The sequence below is a fragment of the Lemur catta genome, chromosome 7 (genome assembly GCF_020740605.2).
Source record: "Lemur catta isolate mLemCat1 chromosome 7, mLemCat1.pri, whole genome shotgun sequence".
NCBI classification, from domain to species: domain Eukaryota; kingdom Metazoa; phylum Chordata; class Mammalia; order Primates; family Lemuridae; genus Lemur; species Lemur catta.
This window is the reverse complement of record NC_059134.1, coordinates 21,769,095-21,790,376: the sequence shown is the minus strand read 5'-3', so window position 1 is coordinate 21,790,376 and position 21,282 is coordinate 21,769,095. Positions and strand designations below refer to the sequence as shown.

General features: G+C 41.5%; 1 protein-coding gene across 3 annotated transcripts in view; it reads left to right on the top strand.

The window, feature by feature from the left end:
- The window catches only part of KMT2A (lysine methyltransferase 2A), a 79,797-nt gene that overhangs the window by 53,340 nt on the left and 5,175 nt on the right, over window positions 1–21,282 (top strand). For all 3 annotated transcript variants that reach the window (XM_045556364.1, XM_045556365.1, XM_045556366.1), the window contains 10 exons: window positions 81–263; window positions 475–4,717; window positions 5,382–5,462; window positions 7,230–7,294; window positions 8,463–8,633; window positions 10,751–10,825; window positions 19,270–19,444; window positions 19,607–19,714; window positions 20,131–20,214; window positions 20,912–21,041. In XM_045556364.1, the coding sequence (XP_045412320.1) occupies window positions 81–263; window positions 475–4,717; window positions 5,382–5,462; window positions 7,230–7,294; window positions 8,463–8,633; window positions 10,751–10,825; window positions 19,270–19,444; window positions 19,607–19,714; window positions 20,131–20,214; window positions 20,912–21,041 (5,315 nt within the window). The remainder of the gene's footprint in view (window positions 1–80; window positions 264–474; window positions 4,718–5,381; window positions 5,463–7,229; window positions 7,295–8,462; window positions 8,634–10,750; window positions 10,826–19,269; window positions 19,445–19,606; window positions 19,715–20,130; window positions 20,215–20,911; window positions 21,042–21,282) is intronic.

Sequence of the window (21,282 nt, the reverse complement as noted above, 5' to 3'; positions counted from 1 at the left end):
ATAGCTGGCTTTTTATTAGATTGTTTGTGTGATATTTTAATTGGGCTTTTTTAGTTAAGAGTTTTTATTTCCTACCACAGAAAGTTCATCTAAGGAGAGTCAAAACACAGCCGAAATTCTAAGTCCTCCATCACCAGATCGACCTCATGCACAGACCTCTGGCTCCTGTTATTACCATGTCATCTCAAAGGTCCCTAGGATTCGGACACCCAGTTACTCTCCAACACAGAGATCCCCTGGCTGTCGGCCGTTGCCTTCTGCAGGTAAAAGACTTCATTGACCTACTTGACCCAAGAAGGTCAGTCCAAAGATTAATTTGTAATTCTTTCAGACAACTTTATCTTGGTGACGTTTGCTAATTGAAAAATGTAGATTTCCAGTTACCTATAAATACATATAGCCAAGTAATTAAAACCAGTGACTGCTACATTTGTTTTATTTGTAATACACTTTATCACTTTTTCTCTCATTTAGGAAGTCCTACTCCAACCACTCACGAAATAGTCACAGTGGGTGATCCCTTACTGTCCTCTGGACTTCGAAGCATTGGCTCCAGGCGTCACAGTACTTCTTCCTTGTCACCCCAGCGATCCAAACTCCGGATAATGTCTCCAATGAGGACTGGGAATACTTATTCCAGGAATAGTGTTTCCTCGGCCTCCACCATTGGGACTGCTACAGATCTTGAGTCAAGTGCCAAAGCAGTCGATCATGTCTTAGGGCCACTGAGTTCAAGTACTAATTTAGGGCATAACACTCCCACTTCTTCAAATTTGCAAAGGACAGTGGTTACTGGAGGCACTAAAACTAGTCACTTGGATGGATCATCTTCAGAAATGAAGCAGTCCAGTACTTCAGACTTGACATCTAAGAGCTCCTCTTTAAAGGGAGAGAAGACCAAAATACTGAGTTCCAAGAATTCAGAGGGATCTGCACACAATGTGGCTTACCCTGGAATTCCTAAACTGGCCTCACAGGTTCATAACACAACATCTGGAGAATTGAATGTTGGTAAAATCGGCACTTTTGCTGAATCTTCTTCAGTGCCCTTTTCTTCTAAAGAGGCCCTCTCTTTCCCACAACTCCATCTGAGAGGCCAAAGGAATGATCGAGACCAATACACAGATCCTACCCAGTCAGGAAATCGTTCTCCAGATGAAGACACTGAAGTTAAAACCTTGAAGCTATCTGGAATGAGCAACAGGTCATCCATTATCAATGAACATGTGGGATCTAGTTCCAGAGACAGGAGACAGAAAGGGAAAAAATCTTGTAAAGAAACTTTCAAAGAAAAGCATTCCAGTAAATCTTTTTTGGAACCTGGTCAGGTGACAACTGGTGAGGAAGGAAACCTAAAGCCAGAGTTTGGTGATGAGGTTTTGACTCCTGAGTTTATGGGGCAACGACCTTGTAACAATCTTTCTTCTGATAAGATTGGAGATAAAGTCCTTTCTATTCCAGGAGTCCCCAAAGCTCCACCCATGCAAGTAGAAGGATCTGGCAAGGAATTACAGACACCCCGGAAACGCACAGTCAAAGTGACACTGACACCTCTAAAAATGGAAAGTGAAAATCAATCCAAAAGTGCCCTGAAAGAAAGTAGTCCTGCTTCCCCTTTGCAAATAGAGTCAGCATCACCAACAGAACCAATTTCAGCCTCTGAAAGTCCAGGAAATGGTCCAGTGGCCCAACCAAACCCCAATAATACCTCATCCCAGGACTCTCAAAATAACAACTATCAGAATCTTCCGGTACAGGACAGAAACCTAATGCTTCCAGATGGCCCCAAACCTCAGGAGGATGGCTCTTTTAAGAGGAGATATCCCCGTCGCAGTGCCCGAGCACGTTCTAACATGTTCTTTGGGCTCACCCCACTCTATGGAGTAAGATCCTATGGCGAAGAAGACATTCCATTCTATAGCAGCTCAACTGGGAAGAAGCGAGGCAAGAGATCAGCTGAAGGACAAGTGGATGGGGCCGATGACTTAAGCACTTCCGATGAGGACGACTTATACTATTACAATTTCACTAGAACAGTGATTTCTTCAGGTGGAGAGGAACGGCTGGCATCCCATAATTTATTTCGGGAGGAGGAACAATGTGATCTTCCAAAAATTTCACAGTTGGATGGTGTTGATGATGGGACAGAGAGTGATACTAGTGTCACAGCCACAACAAGGAAAAGCAGTCAGATTCCAAAAAGAAATGGTAAAGAAAATGGAACAGAGAACTTAAAGATCGATCGACCTGAAGATACTGGGGAAAAAGAACATGTCATTAAGAGTTCTGTTGGTCACAAAAATGAGCCAAAGATGGATAACTGCCACCCTGTAACCAGAGTTAAAACACAGGGACAGGATTCCTTGGAAGCTCAGCTCAGCTCGTTGGAGTCAAGCCGCAGAGTCCACACAAGTACTCCGTCAGACAAAAATTTGCTGGACACCTACAATACTGAGCTCCTGAAATCGGATTCAGATAATAACAACAGTGATGACTGTGGGAATATCCTGCCTTCAGACATTATGGACTTTGTGCTAAAGAATACTCCATCCATGCAGGCTTTGGGTGAGAGCCCAGAGTCATCTTCATCAGAACTCCTGAATCTTGGTGAAGGTTTGGATCTTGACAGTAATCGTGAAAAAGACATGGGTCTTTTTGGAGTATTTTCTCAGCAACTGCCGACAACAGAAACTGTGGACAGTAGTGTCTCTTCCTCTATCTCAGCAGAGGAACAATTTGAGTTGCCTCTAGAGCTACCATCTGATCTCTCTGTCCTGACCACCCGGAGTCCCACTGTCCCTAGCCAGAATCCTAGTAGACTCGCTGTAATCTCCGACTCAGGGGAGAAGAGAGTAACCATCACAGAAAAATCTGTAGCCTCCTCTGAAGGTGACCCAGCACTGCTGAGTACAGGGGTAGATCCAACTCCTGAGGGCCACATGACTCCTGATCATTTTATCCAAGGACACATGGATGCAGACCACATCTCCAGCCCTCCTTGTGGTTCAGTGGAGCAAGGTCATGGCAACAATCAGGATTTAACTAGAAACAGTAGCACCCCTGGCCTTCAGGTACCTGTTTCCCCTACTGTTCCTATCCAGAACCAGAAGTATGTGCCCAATTCTACTGATAGTCCTGGCCCATCTCAGATTTCTAATGCAGCTGTCCAGACCACTCCACCCCACCTGAAACCAGCCACTGAGAAACTCATTGTCGTAAACCAGAATATGCAGCCACTCTATGTTCTCCAAACTCTTCCAAATGGAGTGACCCAAAAAATCCAGCTGACCTCTTCTGTTAGTTCTACACCCAGTGTGATGGAGACAAATACTTCAGTATTGGGGCCCATGGGAAGTGGTCTCACCCTAACCACAGGACTAAATCCAAGCTTGCCAGCTTCTCAATCTTTGTTCCCTCCTGCTAGCAAAGGATTGCTCCCCATGTCTCATCACCAGCACTTACATTCCTTCCCTGCAGCTACTCAAAGTAGTTTCCCACCCAACATCAGCAACCCTCCTTCAGGCCTACTTATTGGGGTTCAGCCTCCTCCAGATCCCCAACTTTTGGTTTCAGAAGCAAACCAGAGGACAGACCTCAGTACCACAGTAGCCACTCCATCCTCTGGACTCAAGAAAAGACCCATATCTCGTCTACAGACCCGAAAGAATAAAAAACTTGCTCCCTCTAGTACCCCTTCAAACATTGCCCCTTCTGATGTGGTTTCTAATATGACATTGATTAACTTCACACCCTCCCAGCTTTCAAGTCATCCCAATCTGCTAGATTTGGGGTCACTTAATACTTCATCTCACCGAACTGTCCCCAACATCATAAAAAGATCCAAATCTGGCATCATGTATTTTGAACAGGCACCCCTGTTACCACAAAGTGTGGGAGGAACTGCTGCCACAGCGGCGGGCACATCAACAATAAGCCAAGACACTAGCCACCTCACGTCAGGGCCTGTGTCTGCCTTGGCATCTGGTTCCTCTGTCTTAAATGTTGTGTCCATGCCAACTACAACAACCCCCACAAGTAGTGCATCAGTTCCAGGACATGTCACCTTAACAAACCCAAGGTTGCTTGGTACCCCAGATATTGGCTCAATCAGCAATCTTTTAATCAAAGCTAGCCAGCAGAGCCTGGGAATTCAGGAGCAGCCTGTGGCTTTACCACCAAGTTCGGGAATGTTCCCACAACTGGGGACATCACAGACTCCCTCTACTGCTGCAATGACAGCAGCATCTAGCATCTGTGTTCTCCCGTCTACTCAGACTACGGGCATAACAGCTGCTTCACCCTCTGGGGAAGCAGAAGAACACTTTCACCTTCAGCACGTAAACCAGCTCCTTGCCAGCAAAACTGGGATTCTCTCTTCCCAGCGTGATCTTGATTCTGCTTCAGGGCCCCAGGTATCCAACTTCACCCAGACCGTAGATGCTCCCAGTAGCGTGGGGCTAGAGCAGAACAAGGCTTTATCCTCAGCTATGCAAGCCAGTTCATCCTCTCCTGGGGGCTCTCCATCCTCTGGACAGCAGTCAGCAAGCCCTTCAGTGCCGGGTCCCACAAAACCCAAACCAAAAATCAAGCGGATTCAGCTGCCTCTGGACAAAGGGAATGGCAAGAAGCACAAAGTTTCTCATTTGCGGACCAGTTCTTCTGAAGCACACATTCCAGACCAAGAAGCCAACACAACATCCCTGACCTCAGTCACAGGGTGAGAGATCCAAATATCAGCTATGCTAGGTCTGTGGGGCCCTGTGTTCTGGATTAGGGGCCGTTAAAGTGGCAGTCTTTTGGGAGAGACACTCCGCTAGTTGTGTTACTTGGGAGTTTTCTGGGTTTGACTTTCTTCTTCTCCCAGTGGTGATTTATAGACCAAAATTTAGTTCTATCCAGTTTGTCTCTTGGATAGAACTACTTCTCTAACTACTCTTTGCTCTGATTTCAAACAGTGCTGCTGTTTGTTTCTGTTTCTTTTTGGTGAGGCTTATGATCCTAGGGAATGATTATTCTTGCCTGGAGGGCAAAGTCCCCTGTTGTACATCCTCATGGAGTCCTTTTTTTAAACTTTATCATTGAAGTATAACATATGTAAAGTGTACAAGTGAATTTTTACATATGTGTACACGTATGTAGCTACAACTCACATCAAGATAGAGAACATTTCTAGCACCCTAGAAGGCCCCTTGAGCCCTCACTTAGTCAGTACCTCCCCAGGGTAACCATTATTCTAACCTTTATGACCATAGGTTAGTTTTGCTGGCTCACAAATTTTATCAGATCCTGGCAGAGTTATTTCTTTAGATGGACTTCCCATTTAATTCAATGTATATTTACTGGTGGCTTTTCTTGAAAAGATACAAATGATTCTGTTTCAGGACTCCAGGACCAGAGGCTGAGCAACAGGATACAGCTAGTGTGGAACAGTCATCGCAGAAGGAGTCTGGGCAACCTGCAGGGTAAGGTTAAAAATTAGTCCTTTAAGTGGCTGGGCCTATAGTAGTGGGAGTTCACTTGAGCCCAGGAGTGTGAGGTTACAGTGAGTTATGATAACACCATTGCACTCTAGCCCAGGCAACAGAGCAAGACCCTGTCTCAAAAACAAAAACAAAATAAAGAAAAACTAGTCCTCTAAGATTAAGCCCTCAATTCTGTCTGCCTCATTTAAAAAATAGTTCTTCCTGATTTGCACTGATTTTGTTTTCTTGTCAGAATTTTTTAATGGGAATAATATAGGATGGTAAACAAATAACAAAAAACATAGCATACAATTATTTAAATAGCTGGGTAATGGTTCCCTTTTCATCCTGCCCACCCGGTTCCAACCTATTCCCTAGAGATAACTGTTGCTAATTGTTTTTATCCATCGCACATTCCTGTGCATATACAGATGTACATGGTATATATATGCTTTCTTTTATATAAAAGGAATAATATTATATATACTGTTCTGTACTTGGTTTTTCACTTATGCTGTATTGTGTACTTCTTTCTATGCCAACACACATAGATGCACTTCACTTCTTTAATGAGTGCCTCCGATTCTATTGTGTGGATCTACAATAATTTAACTAGTCCCCTATTGATATGCATTTGGATTGTTTCCAGGATTTATTTAATTTTATAAAGTGAAAATTGTTGGTGGTTTATTAGCTCGTGCATCTTATTTTTATTTTTATTTTTTATTTTTTTGAGACAGAGTCTTGCTTTGTTGCCCAGGCTAAAGTGCAGTGGTATCATCATAGCTCACTCCAACCTCAAACTCCTGATCTCAAGTGATCCTCCTGCCTCATCCTCCTGAGAAGCTGGGACTGTAGGTGCAAGCCACTATGCCCAGCTTATTTTTCTATTTTTAGTAGAGACGGGGTCTCGCTCTTGCTCAGGCTGGTCTTGAACTCCTGAGCTTAAGTGATCCTCCCACTTCTGCTTCCTAGAGAGCTAGGATTACAGGCATGAGCCACTGTGCCCGGCCTTTGTTTTTATTTATTTTATTTTATTTTATTTTATTTTATTTTATTTTATTTTATTTTTTGAGACAGAGTCTCGCTTTGTTGCCCAGGCTAGAATGAGTGCCGTGGCGTCAGCCTAGCTCACAGCAACCTCAAACTCCTCGGCTTAAGCGATCCTACTGCCTCAGCCTCCCGAGTAGCTGGGACTACAGGCATGTGCCACTATGCCCGGCTAATTTTTTCTATATAGATTTTTAGTTGGTCATATAATTTCTTTCTATTTTTAGTAGAGACAGGGGTCTCGCTCTTGCTCAGGCTGGTCTCGAACTCCTGACCTCGAGCAATCCACCCGCCTCAGCCTCCCAGAGTGCTAGGATTACAGGCGTGAGCCACCATGCCCGGCCTATATTTTTATTTTTAATTAAACCAGCTAACTTATGTAACTTTAGAACTGCTTCTGACCAGTATCCTTTCATTTTTTTTCTAATTCTAAGGGTATGAGAAGAATTTCAAGGACACAATCTACAACTTCAAAAGCAAAAATTTAGTGTCAATATTTGGTAAAGAATCTCATAAAAGACAGTTTTATGTTCTGTACCATTCAGTGGTGTGGTGGTGTGTTCATTCAACAAGTTCTACAGAAAGCCCCTGTGGTTCATTTTTCTAGTAATTGCTTTATATAACTAACACAGCTGTGTGGCAGATTATGGACAGTTTTTATCTCTGAATTGAAGAAAGCTGATGTTATATTTCATGTTTGAATTTATTTTTATTTAGGCAAGTGGCTGTTATTCCAGAGATTCAGGCGACACAAAATCCGGCAAATGAACAAGAAAGCACAGGTATGTGAGTGGGTAACAAGTTAGAATCAGAGAATTTCAAAGCTAAAAGGTTATAAAAATCACCTACTTTGCCTCCTGATTTTTTAAATTCAAAAAAACAAAAAAAAATCTAAGTTCCAAGGATCTGAAGTGATTGGCCAAATTTGTAGATTGAAACTCAGAGCACCTCTCTCTCGTGCAGGGCTCTTGTAATACATATTCTGTGATCATCTATCAGCTAAAGGACACAAAAGAACATCCATAAATACTTTTCTGTTCAATGGGTTTTAACAGCAGTGAGATTTCAATAGGTAATAATAACCTGACTTCATCCATCCTTTAGTTGTCACTGAAGGAAACCAAAAACCCTTTTTATTAGATAGTCACATTTTGGTTACAACACCAGATACATCTCCATAGCATTTTCCATCTGTCCTAATGGATGTGATCGGGAAACAACCGGTCACTTTAAGATTAGAGAGCTCTGGATATAAAGCCTTGCCCAGTTCCATAGATGGGATTTGTCAAAAGAGAACCAGGTAGAAAAAATGCTCAGGCATAAGATTTGGGATGTTATAACATCCCGCTGGTTTGCTGATTCATGAGGATTGACACTTCTGTTTATGGGAGGGCTGGTGACTGAGAGTGCATCTGGAGCCAAAGGGGTTGAAATCCCAGCTTTACCATTACTAGCTGTATGAACTTAGGCTAGTTACTTAACCTCTCTTGGCCTCAGTTTTCTCACCTTAAAATGGAGATAATAATAACACCTACTTTGTTGGGTTGTTGTGAGGTTTATATGAGATAATCTGTGTCAAGTTCCTAGAAGAGTGGCTCATATATAGTAAGCCTTCATACATATAAACCATTATTATTTTTCGCCTGTGACCCTGCTGAGGGCAATTATTTACTGAAAAACTTATCAGATTGTCATACCAGAAACTCTTCCACAGAGACAGCACAACTTTATATAAGAAAAAAAAATCCAGTTTTAGTCACTTTCTAGCTATGACCTAGTACCTTTGAGCCTCAGTTTTGTTATTTATAAATGGAAATATTAATAATAAGCCAACTATGGAGTGTTGTGTTAGGCTTAGAAATAGTATATGTAAAGCACTCTACACATAGTTAGCGTTCAGTAAGCATGTTATTATAACTACTTTGTCCCTTATCTATTTCTTCTCTCTAGAACCTAAAACAGTGGAAGAAGAAGAAAGTAACTTCAGCTCTCCACTGATGCTTTGGCTCCAGCAAGAGCAAAAGCGGAAGGAAAGCATTGCTGAGAGAAAGCCCAAGAAAGGACTTGTTTTTGAAATTTCAAGTGATGATGGCTTTCAGATCTGTGCAGAAAGTATTGAAGGTGAGTGGATTAAATTAGGTTGACCTGTCAGCATAGGTCCCATTTCAGCTAGATCTGCATTAGTGCCAATTAGGTGGGCGTTTGTGCTAGGTGTTAGGAGGATACTTGGATACTTCGTACATTTTCCTTGTCGTTTTTGGAGAAATAGCTGTAATTTATGTGAAAATTTAATGATACAAATTATATTTTCAAGGTTATACACACCTTGGCAAAGGCTGCCCATGAGAACTCTGCTTCTCTTTCCAGCCTTGTTTTCTGGCACTTCCTTGTACACCCTCAATGCCATTCTCTCTTCCCTGTGTGCCTTTACACATGCTCTTCCCTCTGCCTGGAATGCTCTCCCTGCCCTCACTCACCTGGTGAGCTCCAGCTCACCTTTCAAAATCTAGTTCAGGGCTGGGCCAGATGGCTCATGCCTGTAATCCTAGCACTCTGGGCCACCAAGGCAGGAGGATCACTTGAGGCCAGGAGTTCAAGACTGGCCTGAGCAAGAGTGAGACCCCGTCTCACTAAAAATAGAAAAAACTAGCCAGGTGTGGTGGCACATGCCTGTAGTCCCAGCTACTCAGGAGGCTGAGGCAGGAGGATGGCTTGAGCCCAGGAGTTTGAGGTTGCTGTGAGCTAGGCTGATGCCATAGAACTCTAGCCCGGGCAACAGAGTGAGACTCTGTCTCAAAAAAAAAAAAAATCCAGTTCAGACAACCTTCCCTGACCTTCTGAGGCAGCTAAGCACTCCTACTCCCTGCTTTCAAATCTTGTATGTTCTCTCAGAGCTTAAAATTTGTTTGTTTACTTTTATTTCTCAGTCAGTCAACAGTGAATTTCCAGTAAGGGCCAGCATTGTATTTCCTTATTCATCTTTGTATCCTGAGCGTGTAGATGCTCATTAACCTTTGAAGGACTAGTGAATGTTCTCTGGACTGTAAGTACTAGAAGAGTTTAAAGGAGAGAAAGGTCACTATGGTTGAGTTAGGGTTATCAAAAAAGCCCATAAAGATTAATAGAATGGAAATGGAAGATTGTATTAAGGGAGAAAATAGACTTTGGGTAAGGCAAAAAGGAATGGGGAGGGCTTTCTAAGAAGAAGCAGGGATGTAAGCAAAGTGAGAAAGACAGGATTGCTTTTGGTGGGTTTAGAGTAGTGTCAGGTGGGAAGATGACATTGAAATCCATTTCAGTTTGTACTGAAAGAAAAGATTGATAAGGTGGATTGGGCATAGGTTTTGGAGGGCCTTTGGTGCCAAACCATGAGGCCTTTGAAAACTTGGGGGAGTGAAATAAAAGCAGAATTTTAGGAAGCTTAATGTGGTAGCTCTGTATATGATAACTAGAACTGGAGACACTCAAAGACAAGAGGTCACTAATGAGAATATTGCTAGAGAAGAGATGTCAGGTAAGCCCATTTTTGGTGAGAAAAGAAAGGAAAGGAAAGAAGAATGGACACGTTTAGTGACTACTTGGATATGAGGAGTGGAGAAGGAAGAGTCAAAGATAACTCTGAAGATTTAGGCTTGGGTGACTAAAGAAAAGATAATGAATGGGGAACAAAGAACATATGTAAGGAGAATGAGTTCTACATAAGACATTGAGTGTGGAGTGGTGATAAGAAATCTTAAGTGGAAATGTCTAGCAGATAGTAGGAGATCATAGAATCTCAGGTTAGAGCTTGAAGGAATCATAAAGATTTTTCCAGTTCTACCCCTTAATTTTAAGGAACGGAGAGCTATTGATCTCCCCCACAGTCCTCGTTAAATCATTAGTACTAATACTGTTTTGTCGAGAGGTATAGGGAACAGAAATAACATTCAAGTGTAGGACCCAGACTTCCATCAAGGAATATGAATGCCTTGGAGATTCTGAGGTCATTTTAGAAGGTATTATCACTCTCTTTAGTGCTTCTGTGTCCTGGAGCAGAAAGAAGCACGGCTGCGTAATGCACCTTCCCAGCTTCCTTCTCATTCAATGAACTGATTTAAACTCCAAGAAAAACAAGAAAACACTATTTGAAGAGGGTATGTGTTCACACTGTAGAGCTTCTAAGCACAGTGCTTGTGTGCACCATTAGTATTGTTTGCATGAATATTTTTTGTCCTACAACTTTCTTTATTTCCTTACAGATGCCTGGAAGTCATTGACAGATAAAGTCCAGGAAGCTCGATCAAATGCCCGCCTAAAGCAGCTATCATTTGCAGGTAATGGCTGGAGCTTTTATTCCACTCCTGCCTCAGAATATTCTGGTAACTTGTTAGCCTAAGCCACAGAATTATTTCTACCAAAAGAGAAAATCCACCTTTTTTTAAAAAAAAATTTTTTTTCACAACTTTATTGAGATATTATATAATTCATATACCATACAATTCACCCATTTAAAGCATACAATTCAGTTGTTTTTTATATAGACACAGAGTTGTGCAACCGTCACTACTATCTCATTCCAGAACATTTTCATCATCCGTGAAAGAAACCCTGTATTCATTAACAGTCATTCCCCATTCCCAGCCCCTGGCAACCACAAATCTACTTTCTATCTCTATAGATTTACCTATTCTGGACATTTCATATAAATGAAATTATACAATATGTGGCCTTTTGTGACTGGCTTCTTTTACTCAACATAATACTTTCCAGATTCCTCCCTGCTGTTACATTGCACCCATACTTTGGTCCTTTTTATTGCCAAGTACTATTCCATTATGTGGATATAACATATTTTGCTTGTATATTTGGGTTTTTTCCACTTTCTGACCATTATGAATAATGTTGCTGCAAGTATTTATATACAAGTTTTTGTGTGGACATGTTTTCATTTTTCTTGGTGTTAGGAGTGGAATTATTGGGTCATACCGTAACTCTGATTAACTTTTTGAGGAACTGCTAAATTGTTTTTTTTTTCCCCCAAAGTGACTGTACCATTTTACATTCACACCTCCAATATACGAGGGTTCCAATTTCTCCACATCCTTGTTTACACTTACCCCTTTTTTCTATTTTAGACATCCTAGTAAGTGTAAAATGGTATCTCATTGTGGTTTTGTCATACCTTTTTATAAAGTTGAAATCGCTTCTCATTGCTATTAGACTTAAAATTATATTTAGGCAGCATACTTATTAATATACTTTTTTTTCAGTGAACATTAAAGATTTTAATTAATCTAAGGTAGAAACCTTCCATTGACTATTTTTTTCCATATTTCTACCTCTCCTACCTCCTTTCAGATTGGTTCTGGGAAGGTAGGCAAATGGGTACTTAGAGGAATTTAACTTTGTCGATGATGTTTTCCTTTTAAGAAGAAAAGGAGGAAACATATTTGAAGCATATATTAGAAAACATTACGCCAGGCACGGTGGCTCACACTTGTAATCCTAGCAATCTGGGAGGCCGAGGCGGGAGGATCGCTTGAGGTCACGAGTTCGAGACCAGCCTGAGCAAGAGTGAGACCCCATCTCTACTAAAAATAGAAAGAAATTAGCTGGACAGCTAAAAATATGTATAGAAAAAAGCATTAGCCGGGCCTGGTGGTACATGCCTGTAGTCCCAGCTACTCAGGAGACTGAGGCAGGAGGATCGCTTAAGCCCAGGAGTTTGAGGTTGCTGTGAGCTAGGCTGATGCCACAGCACTCTAGCCTGGGCAACAGAGCGAAACTCTGTCTCCAAAAAAAATGAAAACAAAAAAAATATTAGCATTTGTTCATTTTAGGTGACAGGTATATATGTGGCTGTTATAACAGCCCGTGTATTTTTAAAATTTAAAAATTTTCAGGTTTTTTTTTTTTTTTGAGACAAAGTCTTACTCTGTTGCCCAGGCTGGAATGTGTAGTGGCATCATCATAGCTCACAGCAACCTCAAACTCCTGGGTTCAAGCGATCCTCTTACCTTAACCTCCCGAGTAGCTAGGACTATAGGCATAGGACTATAGGCATATGCCACCATGCCTGGCTAATTTTTATTTTTTTTAATTTTATGTAGATTCAGGGTCTCACCATATTGCCCACGCTGGTCTCAAACTCTTGGCCTCAAGCGATCCTCCCACCTAGGCCTCCAAAAGTGGTGGGATTATAGGTGTTAGCCATCGTACCTGGCTAGAATTTTTTTTTTTTTGAGACAGAGTCTCGCTCTGTTGCCCAGGCTAGAGTGCCGTGGCGTCAGCCTTGCTCACAGCAACCTCAAACTCCTGGGCTCAAGCAATCCTTCTGCCTCAGCCTCCCGAGTAGCTGGGACTACAGCCATGTGCCATCATGCCCGACTAATTTTTCCTATATATTTTTAGCTGTCCAGCTAATTTCTTTCTATTTTTAGTAGAGACAGAGTCTCGCTCTTGCTCAGGCTGGTCTCGAACTCCTGACCTCAAGTGATCCTCCTGCCTTGGCCTCCCAGATTGCTAGAAATACACGCATAAGCCACCGCGCCCGGCCTAGAATTTTTTATAATAAAAAAAGCAAAGGATCCAACAGGCAACTTATCTCCCACAAAATACAAATAACCAATAAAATGAAAAGATAATCAATCTCACTCATAATGTTAAAAATGCATATTAAATCATGATTAACTATTTCCTACCTTAAAAAACATTTAGTTTTTTGCGTTGCTTTTTTTTTTGTATGGTAGGATCTTGCTCTGTTGCCCGGGCTAGAGTACAGTGGCTTTGTCATAGCTCACTACAACCTCAAACTCCTGGGCTCAGTGGATCCTCCTGCTCAGCCTCCCAAGTAGCTAAGAGTACAGGCACTCGCCACCATGCCCGGCTTATTTTTCTAGTTTTTATAGAGGCAGGGTCTCACTGTGTTGCTCAGGCTGGTCTTGAACTCCCGGATTCAAGCAGTCCCCCACCTAAGCCTCCCAGAGTGCTAGGATTACAGGCTTGAGCCACCATGCCTGGCCAGATTTTGCATTTGGAGACAATATAGATAAAGATGGAGGAGATGAGCCCTCTCTTATATTAATAGTGGGTATATAAATTATTAATACAACCATTTGGGAGAACAATTAAGCAGTAACTATCAAAATTTTCAAATTACTCGCCCTTCCATCCAACAATTATACTTTTAAGAAATTATCCTGTAGGTAGTCTCAACCAAGTCATAAAAATATGTAAAGATGTTCATTACAACACGTGGTAGCAAAAAACTGGAAGCCACCCAAATACTCCTCAATAGGGCAATTTAGAAACAGGTTGAGTGTAAACTAACTGAAAAAGCAAGTTATAACAGTATGTATCTAATATGATCATGAGTCCCTTTAGATACTTTTAAATTATTTATGTAATAGTGGTTGCCTTTGAGGAGTGGGACCTAGGGAGTTAGAATGGGCAACTTTTACTTTCCTTCCCTATGTAATTTCACTTCATTGTCATGAATATGTATTTCATTTATAAATTTTTTAAAAACTAGTTAATTCAAATACATTCAATTTTTTAAATGACAAATGGCAATACGTTTGTTTTTTTTTAAGTTGAGGAGCGAAACCTGGTGGCATGTACCTATAGTCCCAGCTACTTGGGAGGCTAAGATAGGAGGATCACTTGAGCCCAGGAGTTCAAGAATGCAGTGACCTATGATGACGCCATTGCACTCCAGCCTGGGTGACAGAGCAAAACTCAACCTCAAAAAAAAAAAGTTGGGATTCTCCTAGGTTTTCAGCTTCTTCCCCTCTTACGCTTACTCTCACCGCTTCCTAGGCCTGTTTAGCCATTCCCACATTCTTACATTAAACACCGTCCCATAGAGCTCTGGTCAGAATAACTCCAGTCAATGTTAATGTTCACATCTTGTTGATTCTACCCCAAAAGTATGAGTCACATCCCTTTTTTTCCTCTGTTTTTCCTTCTTCAGGCATAGCCCTTGTTATTCTTCTACCTGTAATATTCTAAAGCTTTACAGCCAGGCACAGTGGCTCACGCCTGTAATCCTAGCACTCTGGGAGGCTGAGGCGGGAGGATCGCTTGAGGTCAGGAGTTTGAGACCAGCCTGAGCAAGAGCGAGACCCTGTCTCTACTAAAAATAGAAAGAAATTAGCCAGACAGCTAAAAATATATATAGAAAAAATTAGCTGGGCATGGTGGTGGCACATGCCTGTAGTCCCAGCTACTTGGGAGGCTGAGGCAGGAAGATTGCTTGAGTCCAGGAGTTTGAGGTTGCTGTGAGCTAGGCTGATGCCACGGCACTCTAGCCTGGGCAACAGAGCCAGACTCTGTCTCAAAAAAAAAAAAAAAGTTTTATAACTGGTCCCTGAATCTCCCATGTTTCCTCTTTTTATAGTATATCCTCAGTGTCACCAGAAGTACCTCAAAAACTTCTTAATATTGCCTACTAGTTGTGGAATAAAATCTTCAACCCTTAAGTATATGTTACTAGTAAATATTTACTGAACACTGTAATGTGCCTGGCATCATGTTAAACACTCAGGAAAATCACTGAGTGGAAGCAGACGGGGCCCTGCTCTCCTGCGGTTGCCAGTCTATCGATCCTTACATGTCAAGGTCCTATTCAGTCTCAGCTTTCACCACTTTCCTTGCCCCTCAAGATTCTTTTCTCTGTAGCTACTCTACACTATTTACTGTTCCAGATCCATCAGTGGGTCTTAAAGTATGGTCTATAGATGTGAATTGGAATCTCTGGGCTTGGAGCTGAGAAAGCTGAATGTTTAACATGTGTTCCCAAGTAATTCTTATTACTTGTATTACATACACTTTCACATTAGCACACATGGTTCATGCAGTTCCCTCTACCAGGACCTAGTTCCCTCCATCCTCTCTGTCCTCTCTAGATTCCCTGGTTTACACAACAAACTCCTATTAATCCTTCAAGACCTTGCCAAAGGTCACCTCTTTTCTTTAGCCTTTTTTGACCATTCTCCCTCTGCCTACAGAAGCCCTAACTGGAAACTGATTTAAACAGAGACTAGAGCTCACGCCTGTAATCCCGGCACTTTAAGAGGCCAAGGCATTGCTTGAGCTCAGGAGTTTGAAACCAGCCTAGGCAACATACTGAGACACCATTTCTACAAAAAAATTAAAAAAAAAAAATAAAATAAGGTCGGGCATGGTGGCTCATGCTTATAATCTTAGCATTTTGGGAGGCTGATGACAGGAGTTCAAGACTAACATGAGCAACATAATGAGACCTTGTCTCTAAAAAAAAAAAAAAGAAACATCAGCCAGGTGTAGTGGAATGCACCTGTAGTCCCAGCTACTCGGGAGGCTGAGGCAAGAGGCTCGTTTGAACCCAGGAGTTTGAGGTTGCAATGAGCTATGATGACATCACTGTACTCTAGCCACCCTATCTCAAAAATAAATAAATCGATTAATTAATTAATTGAACAGTAAGATAATTTATCATCTTATATATAACATAGAGTCCAGAGGTAAATCAGGCATCCCGACTGATTGATTGATATAGGCATTTGCATCGCCATCAAAGACCTATATTCTTTCCTTCTTTCCAGTTGGCTTTCCATGGTAAAGCTTCATCTTCAGGCTGATAACAAATGGCTGCAGCAGTTCCCAGGGTCACATGTAGTTATCACAATGTTCAAAGGAACAGGAGCAGCTTTTTATTAGGAACAGATGGACATCTCACATCTCATAGACCAGAGTTTGGTACCATGTCCATTCCTAAGCTAGTCACTGGCAAGGGGACTGAGGTTCCCAGGATTGGCTTAGACTGGGGTGGAAGGGATGCTGGAAGTTAACCACCGTGACCACTATGTTCACCAATTCAAAACCTGCCCATTGTTCTCCATCTCTAGTGCTGCCATCTTCTCCTTGCCCTCACAACCTTATATTCTAGTGGTGGATGTAAGAACCGTGAAGAAGATAACATGGGGTAATCAAATAGGAGAATGTTCCTAGTCAGTAATGCCTATGGGGGGAAGAAAGAAAGAAATAGAGTGTGATGCAAAAGTGGGTAGTTGGTAACAGGAAATCTCTTCAAGATAGAATAGTCAGAAAAGGAGTCTCTTGAAGAGGTGACATTTGAGCTTAGATCTAAGTGATGATGAGAAGGAGCCAGTCATGCAAAGACTTAGAGCGAAAGTCCTCAAGGCAAGCCAGGTACAGTGGTGAGCACCTATAGTCCCAGGCACTCGGGAGGCTGAGGCAGGAGGATCGCTTGAGCCTAGGAGTTTGAGGCTACAGTGTACTATGACCATACTTGTGAATAGCCACTACATTTCAGCTTGGGCAACGTAGTGAGACCCATCGCTTTAAAAAAAAAATTAATTAATTTTTTTAAAAAGTCCTCAACACAAAGGAGACAGCAGAGGAAAAGTCCTGAAGTGGAAATGTCTTTGATGTGTTTATTGTCTGTCTTATCCATGAAATAAAAGCTCTATGAATAAAGGCACCTTGCCTGTCTTGTTTACCTCTCTATTTCCAAGGTCGTGCCTGGCACAGTGGAATGATGAAAAGGATGCCTGGGGTATTGTAGGAGTGCAGCACATAAGTGTCAAATGAATAAATGAATCCCCCACGGACAGAATAAATTTTTCCCTCTTCAGAGTTCCCACAGTCCTTTATACTGTACCTTAATTTGGACACCTTTCACATTGTATGGTTGGTGTAAATATCTACGTATCTTCCTTTCTCTGCCATAAGCTCCTTGAGAACAGGGCCCGTGCACAATTCAGCGTTGTTTTCCCATTACCAACACAATACTGATCTCAGTGTAAGCCCTCTGGTGAATATAGAGTTGAACATTCAGCCTACATTTTAAAATGAACTCTCTGTGAAAATATACTTGAGTATTTAGTATGTTTTTCAGTGACTTTTTCTACTTAAGGATTCATAGCAGTCTAAAACTCCCAGGAAAAAATCTTTAAGGAAAATTAGTGTTCTGTAGAAAAAAGAAGTTTGCCATTGCCCTATATGGCTTAACCTCTTATATTATAGACTTGTGCTATATATTTAAGTCTAGTTCCAGTTGGACCAACAGTTGTGCTCATAAGAATGTTGCTTATCTGGAGACTTAACTTGTTGCTTGCCAATGAAACAAAATTATCTCCCTTAGACGTTATGCAAATGGAACAGAAATCAGGCATCTAATAACTTTTTCCATTTTCTAAAAAGTTACTCAAGACATAGAAGAATTTTAAAATGTGGAAAAGCAAACAACCACCACAACAAATTAAAAGGTGGACCAGGTCCCACTTCCCAGGAGTAACTATTGTTAACATTTAAACATGGTTATCCTTCCAGACATAGCATGTGGACCCCAAATTACACTGAGGTTGCATCTCTAAATATGCTTCATAGGCCAGGCACAGTGGCTCATACCTATAATCCTAGCACTTTGGAAGGCTGAGGCAGGAGGATCATTTGAGGCCAGGAGTTTGAGACCAGCCTGAGCAAAAGCAAGACCATGTCTCTACAAAAAAAAAAAAAAGGAAAAGAAAGAAAAATTAGCTGGGCATGGTGGCATATGCCTGTAGTCCCAGCTACTTGGGAGGCTGAGGCAGGAGGATTGCAGGCTGGACGTGGTGGCTCATGCCTATAATCCTAGCACTCTGGGAGGCTGAGTTAGGAGGATTGCTTGAGGTCAGGAGTTCAAGACCAGCCTGAGGAAGGGCTAGACCCCATCTCTACTAAAAATAGAAAAAATTCGCCAGGCCTGGTGATGCACACCTGTAGTCCCAGCTACTCGGGAGGCTGAGGCAGAAGGATTGCTTGAGCCCTGGAGTTTGAGGTTGCTGTGAGCTAGGCTGATGCCATGGCACTCTAGCCTGGGCAACAGAGCCAGACTCTGTCTCAAAAAAAATAAAAAACATGCTTTATAACACAAACTGTTGTGCGTGTTTGAATTGTGTATGTGATCCTAATACAATTATACTTATGAAATACATATCTTGTCCTCAGCAGACATAATTATCTATTAATAATACCAAGGAGAATATTTGTAAATGAATAATATTATTTACTTAATAAAAATGTAAAGAACATTAGCTATTTGCTAGTGTCAAAAAGAAGTGTGGCAGTTGTTACTGTGCCCCATCCCTTTAATGAGAAAAGTTAGTCAATCATTTTAGAAAGCCTTTCACTGTCTATGCCAGCAGACTTACGTAAATGTTTTCATAAAATAAAAAATGTTAACAGCATGAGACAAAATGAGCAAAACAAATAACTATTGAGTATATTACTCCATACGTTCACTATAAGAGCACAAGAGAGTCCTGGTATAGAACCTAGCTACTCCATTACCTATAAACAAAAATGGGATTCTATTTGGAGTTACACAGTCCAAAGTTCAGATCTCATTATGCTAGCTATGTGACCTTGGGCATGTTATTTCAATTCTCTATGCCTGGGTTTATTCCCCTTAAAATGAAGCTAGTAATTCCTGCCTTGCGTGGTCATTATGAGCATGAAATGAAATAACATGTATAGCATTTCTGTGTACATACAGCACATAGAAAATAGTCCATAGTTTGGTGGCATGTTTTTTTCACTTAGCAATCTATCATGAATGTTTTCCATATTGATAGATCACTTTAATGGCTATCTTTTGCTGATTTCTAGCTAATATTTAATATAATTCATCCTTGAGCAGCCTCTGGCAGTTATCCTGTAGCAGAGGCCTTGCTGTAGTATATGCAGTTTCCTGTTGACTGCACTCTTCACTACCCTGGCGCCTTTGACCCTACAGGTGTTAATGGTTTGAGGATGCTGGGAATTCTCCACGATGCAGTTGTGTTCCTGATTGAGCAGCTGTCTGGTGCCAAGCACTGTCGAAATTACAAATTTCGTTTCCACAAACCCGAGGAGGCCAATGAACCCCCCTTGAATCCTCATGGCTCGGCCAGGGCTGAAGTCCACCTCAGGCAAGTCGTCTTCTTTTCTGTAAGCAGTTTTGGGTCTTGATTTTGTTATCTAATGATAGTTATTTTCCCACATGACTGTTGAGATTTCCAGTGTTAATGCTGTCATCCTCTACTGCTCTATTAAAGCATTTCTCTAAATATGTTTTAATCTTTCGGCTCCAGGAAGTCAGCATTTGACATGTTTAACTTCCTGGCTTCTAAACATCGACAGCCTCCTGAGTACAACCCCAATGATGAGGAAGAGGAGGAGGTACAGCTGAAGTCAGCTCGGTGAGTCTGGAGTGGGAAGGGGTTGTAGGAAATATTCTTGCTTTCCCTGTACTCCCGTTGTTTAGGGCACTGTGTAGTTTTGCTTGTATCAGAATTTTCTGGAAATTATAGTTTGTGTTGAAGTAGCAGTATATGGCTGGTAAAGAGAGAGGAATATAAATTACAGAGGAGAAATCCAAATAACTGTAAGATGAGTATTGTCTTTAACTGTGGTATACTCTGTCAGCTTTGGCTGTACCATCACAGTTGTCATGGTCAGAAAGTACTAGATATATATTAAAAATGGGCCTCATTTTATAAGGTACTTGTTATGCTTAGTATTGAACAAAGAGTATATTCATTTTGTCTAGAAGTCTTCAAGTCTCAAAACATTATTTCCTGAAGATAATTCATTAATAGTATGTCTTGTCTCTTAGGAGGGCAACCAGCATGGATCTGCCAATGCCCATGCGTTTTCGGCACTTAAAAAAGACTTCTAAGGAGGCAGTTGGTGTCTACAGGTATGGCTAAAATTCTAGAAAGAATTATAGAAAACTAATGAAGTTTTCCAAAATCAAAAAGGACCAAATGCCGGAGTGACCTCCCTCAGTAAGTGAGGTTTTTATAGATATTATTAGTTGAACCTGATATTTTGGGATCCTGTAACTCCTTGTGTTGAATAAGGAATTTAACATAATAAGGATTAAAATATTGCTACTTCTAATGGGCCACAGAATGAAGAAATCTTTCATCTTTGGCCATTTGTTAGAACAAATAATATACACAAATCAAATGGGTCCAGATTTTTTTTTCTCAAATGTATGTCTCTCCTGGGTAACTAACAGATTAGAAGTTACACAATTAACCTTACTTGAAAAATTTGTTTTTTGCTTTTTTGAGACAGAGTCTCGCTCTGTTGCCCAGGCTAGAGTGCCATGGCATCAGCCTAGCTCACAGCAACCTCAAACTCCTGGGCTCAAGAGATCCTCCTGCCTCAGCCTCCCAAGTAGCTGGGACTACAGGCACGCGCCACCATGCCCAGCTATTTGTTTCTATCTTTAGTAGAGACGGGGTCTCGCTCTTGCTCAGGCTGGTCTCGGACTTCTGAGCTCAAGCAATCCTCCCACCTCGGCCTCCCAGAGTGCTAGGATTATAGGTGTGAGCCACCTCGCCTGGCCGAAAAATTTGTGTCTGATCTCTTTTCCATCTTTGTCCTAGGTCTCCCATCCATGGCCGGGGTCTTTTCTGTAAGAGAAACATTGACGCAGGTGAGATGGTGATTGAGTATGCCGGCAATGTGATCCGTTCCATCCAGACTGACAAGCGAGAGAAGTATTACGACAGCAAGGTGAGTCTCTCACTTTAACTCACCCATTTTTGTTTTGCTATAGAAAGAGAACATCAACTATCAGTATGAACCCTAGATCCCAAAAGAAATAGTTTATGTTATCAATTCAAAGGCCGTTTTTTTTTTTAATCTCTGAAATTTTGCAGTGTGCCCACTAAAAGTTCAGAATCCACTCTAAAGATGAGTACAGAAAGATACTCTTTGAAAGTTTGTCTGAGTGGATCCTAGGATCAAAAGCACA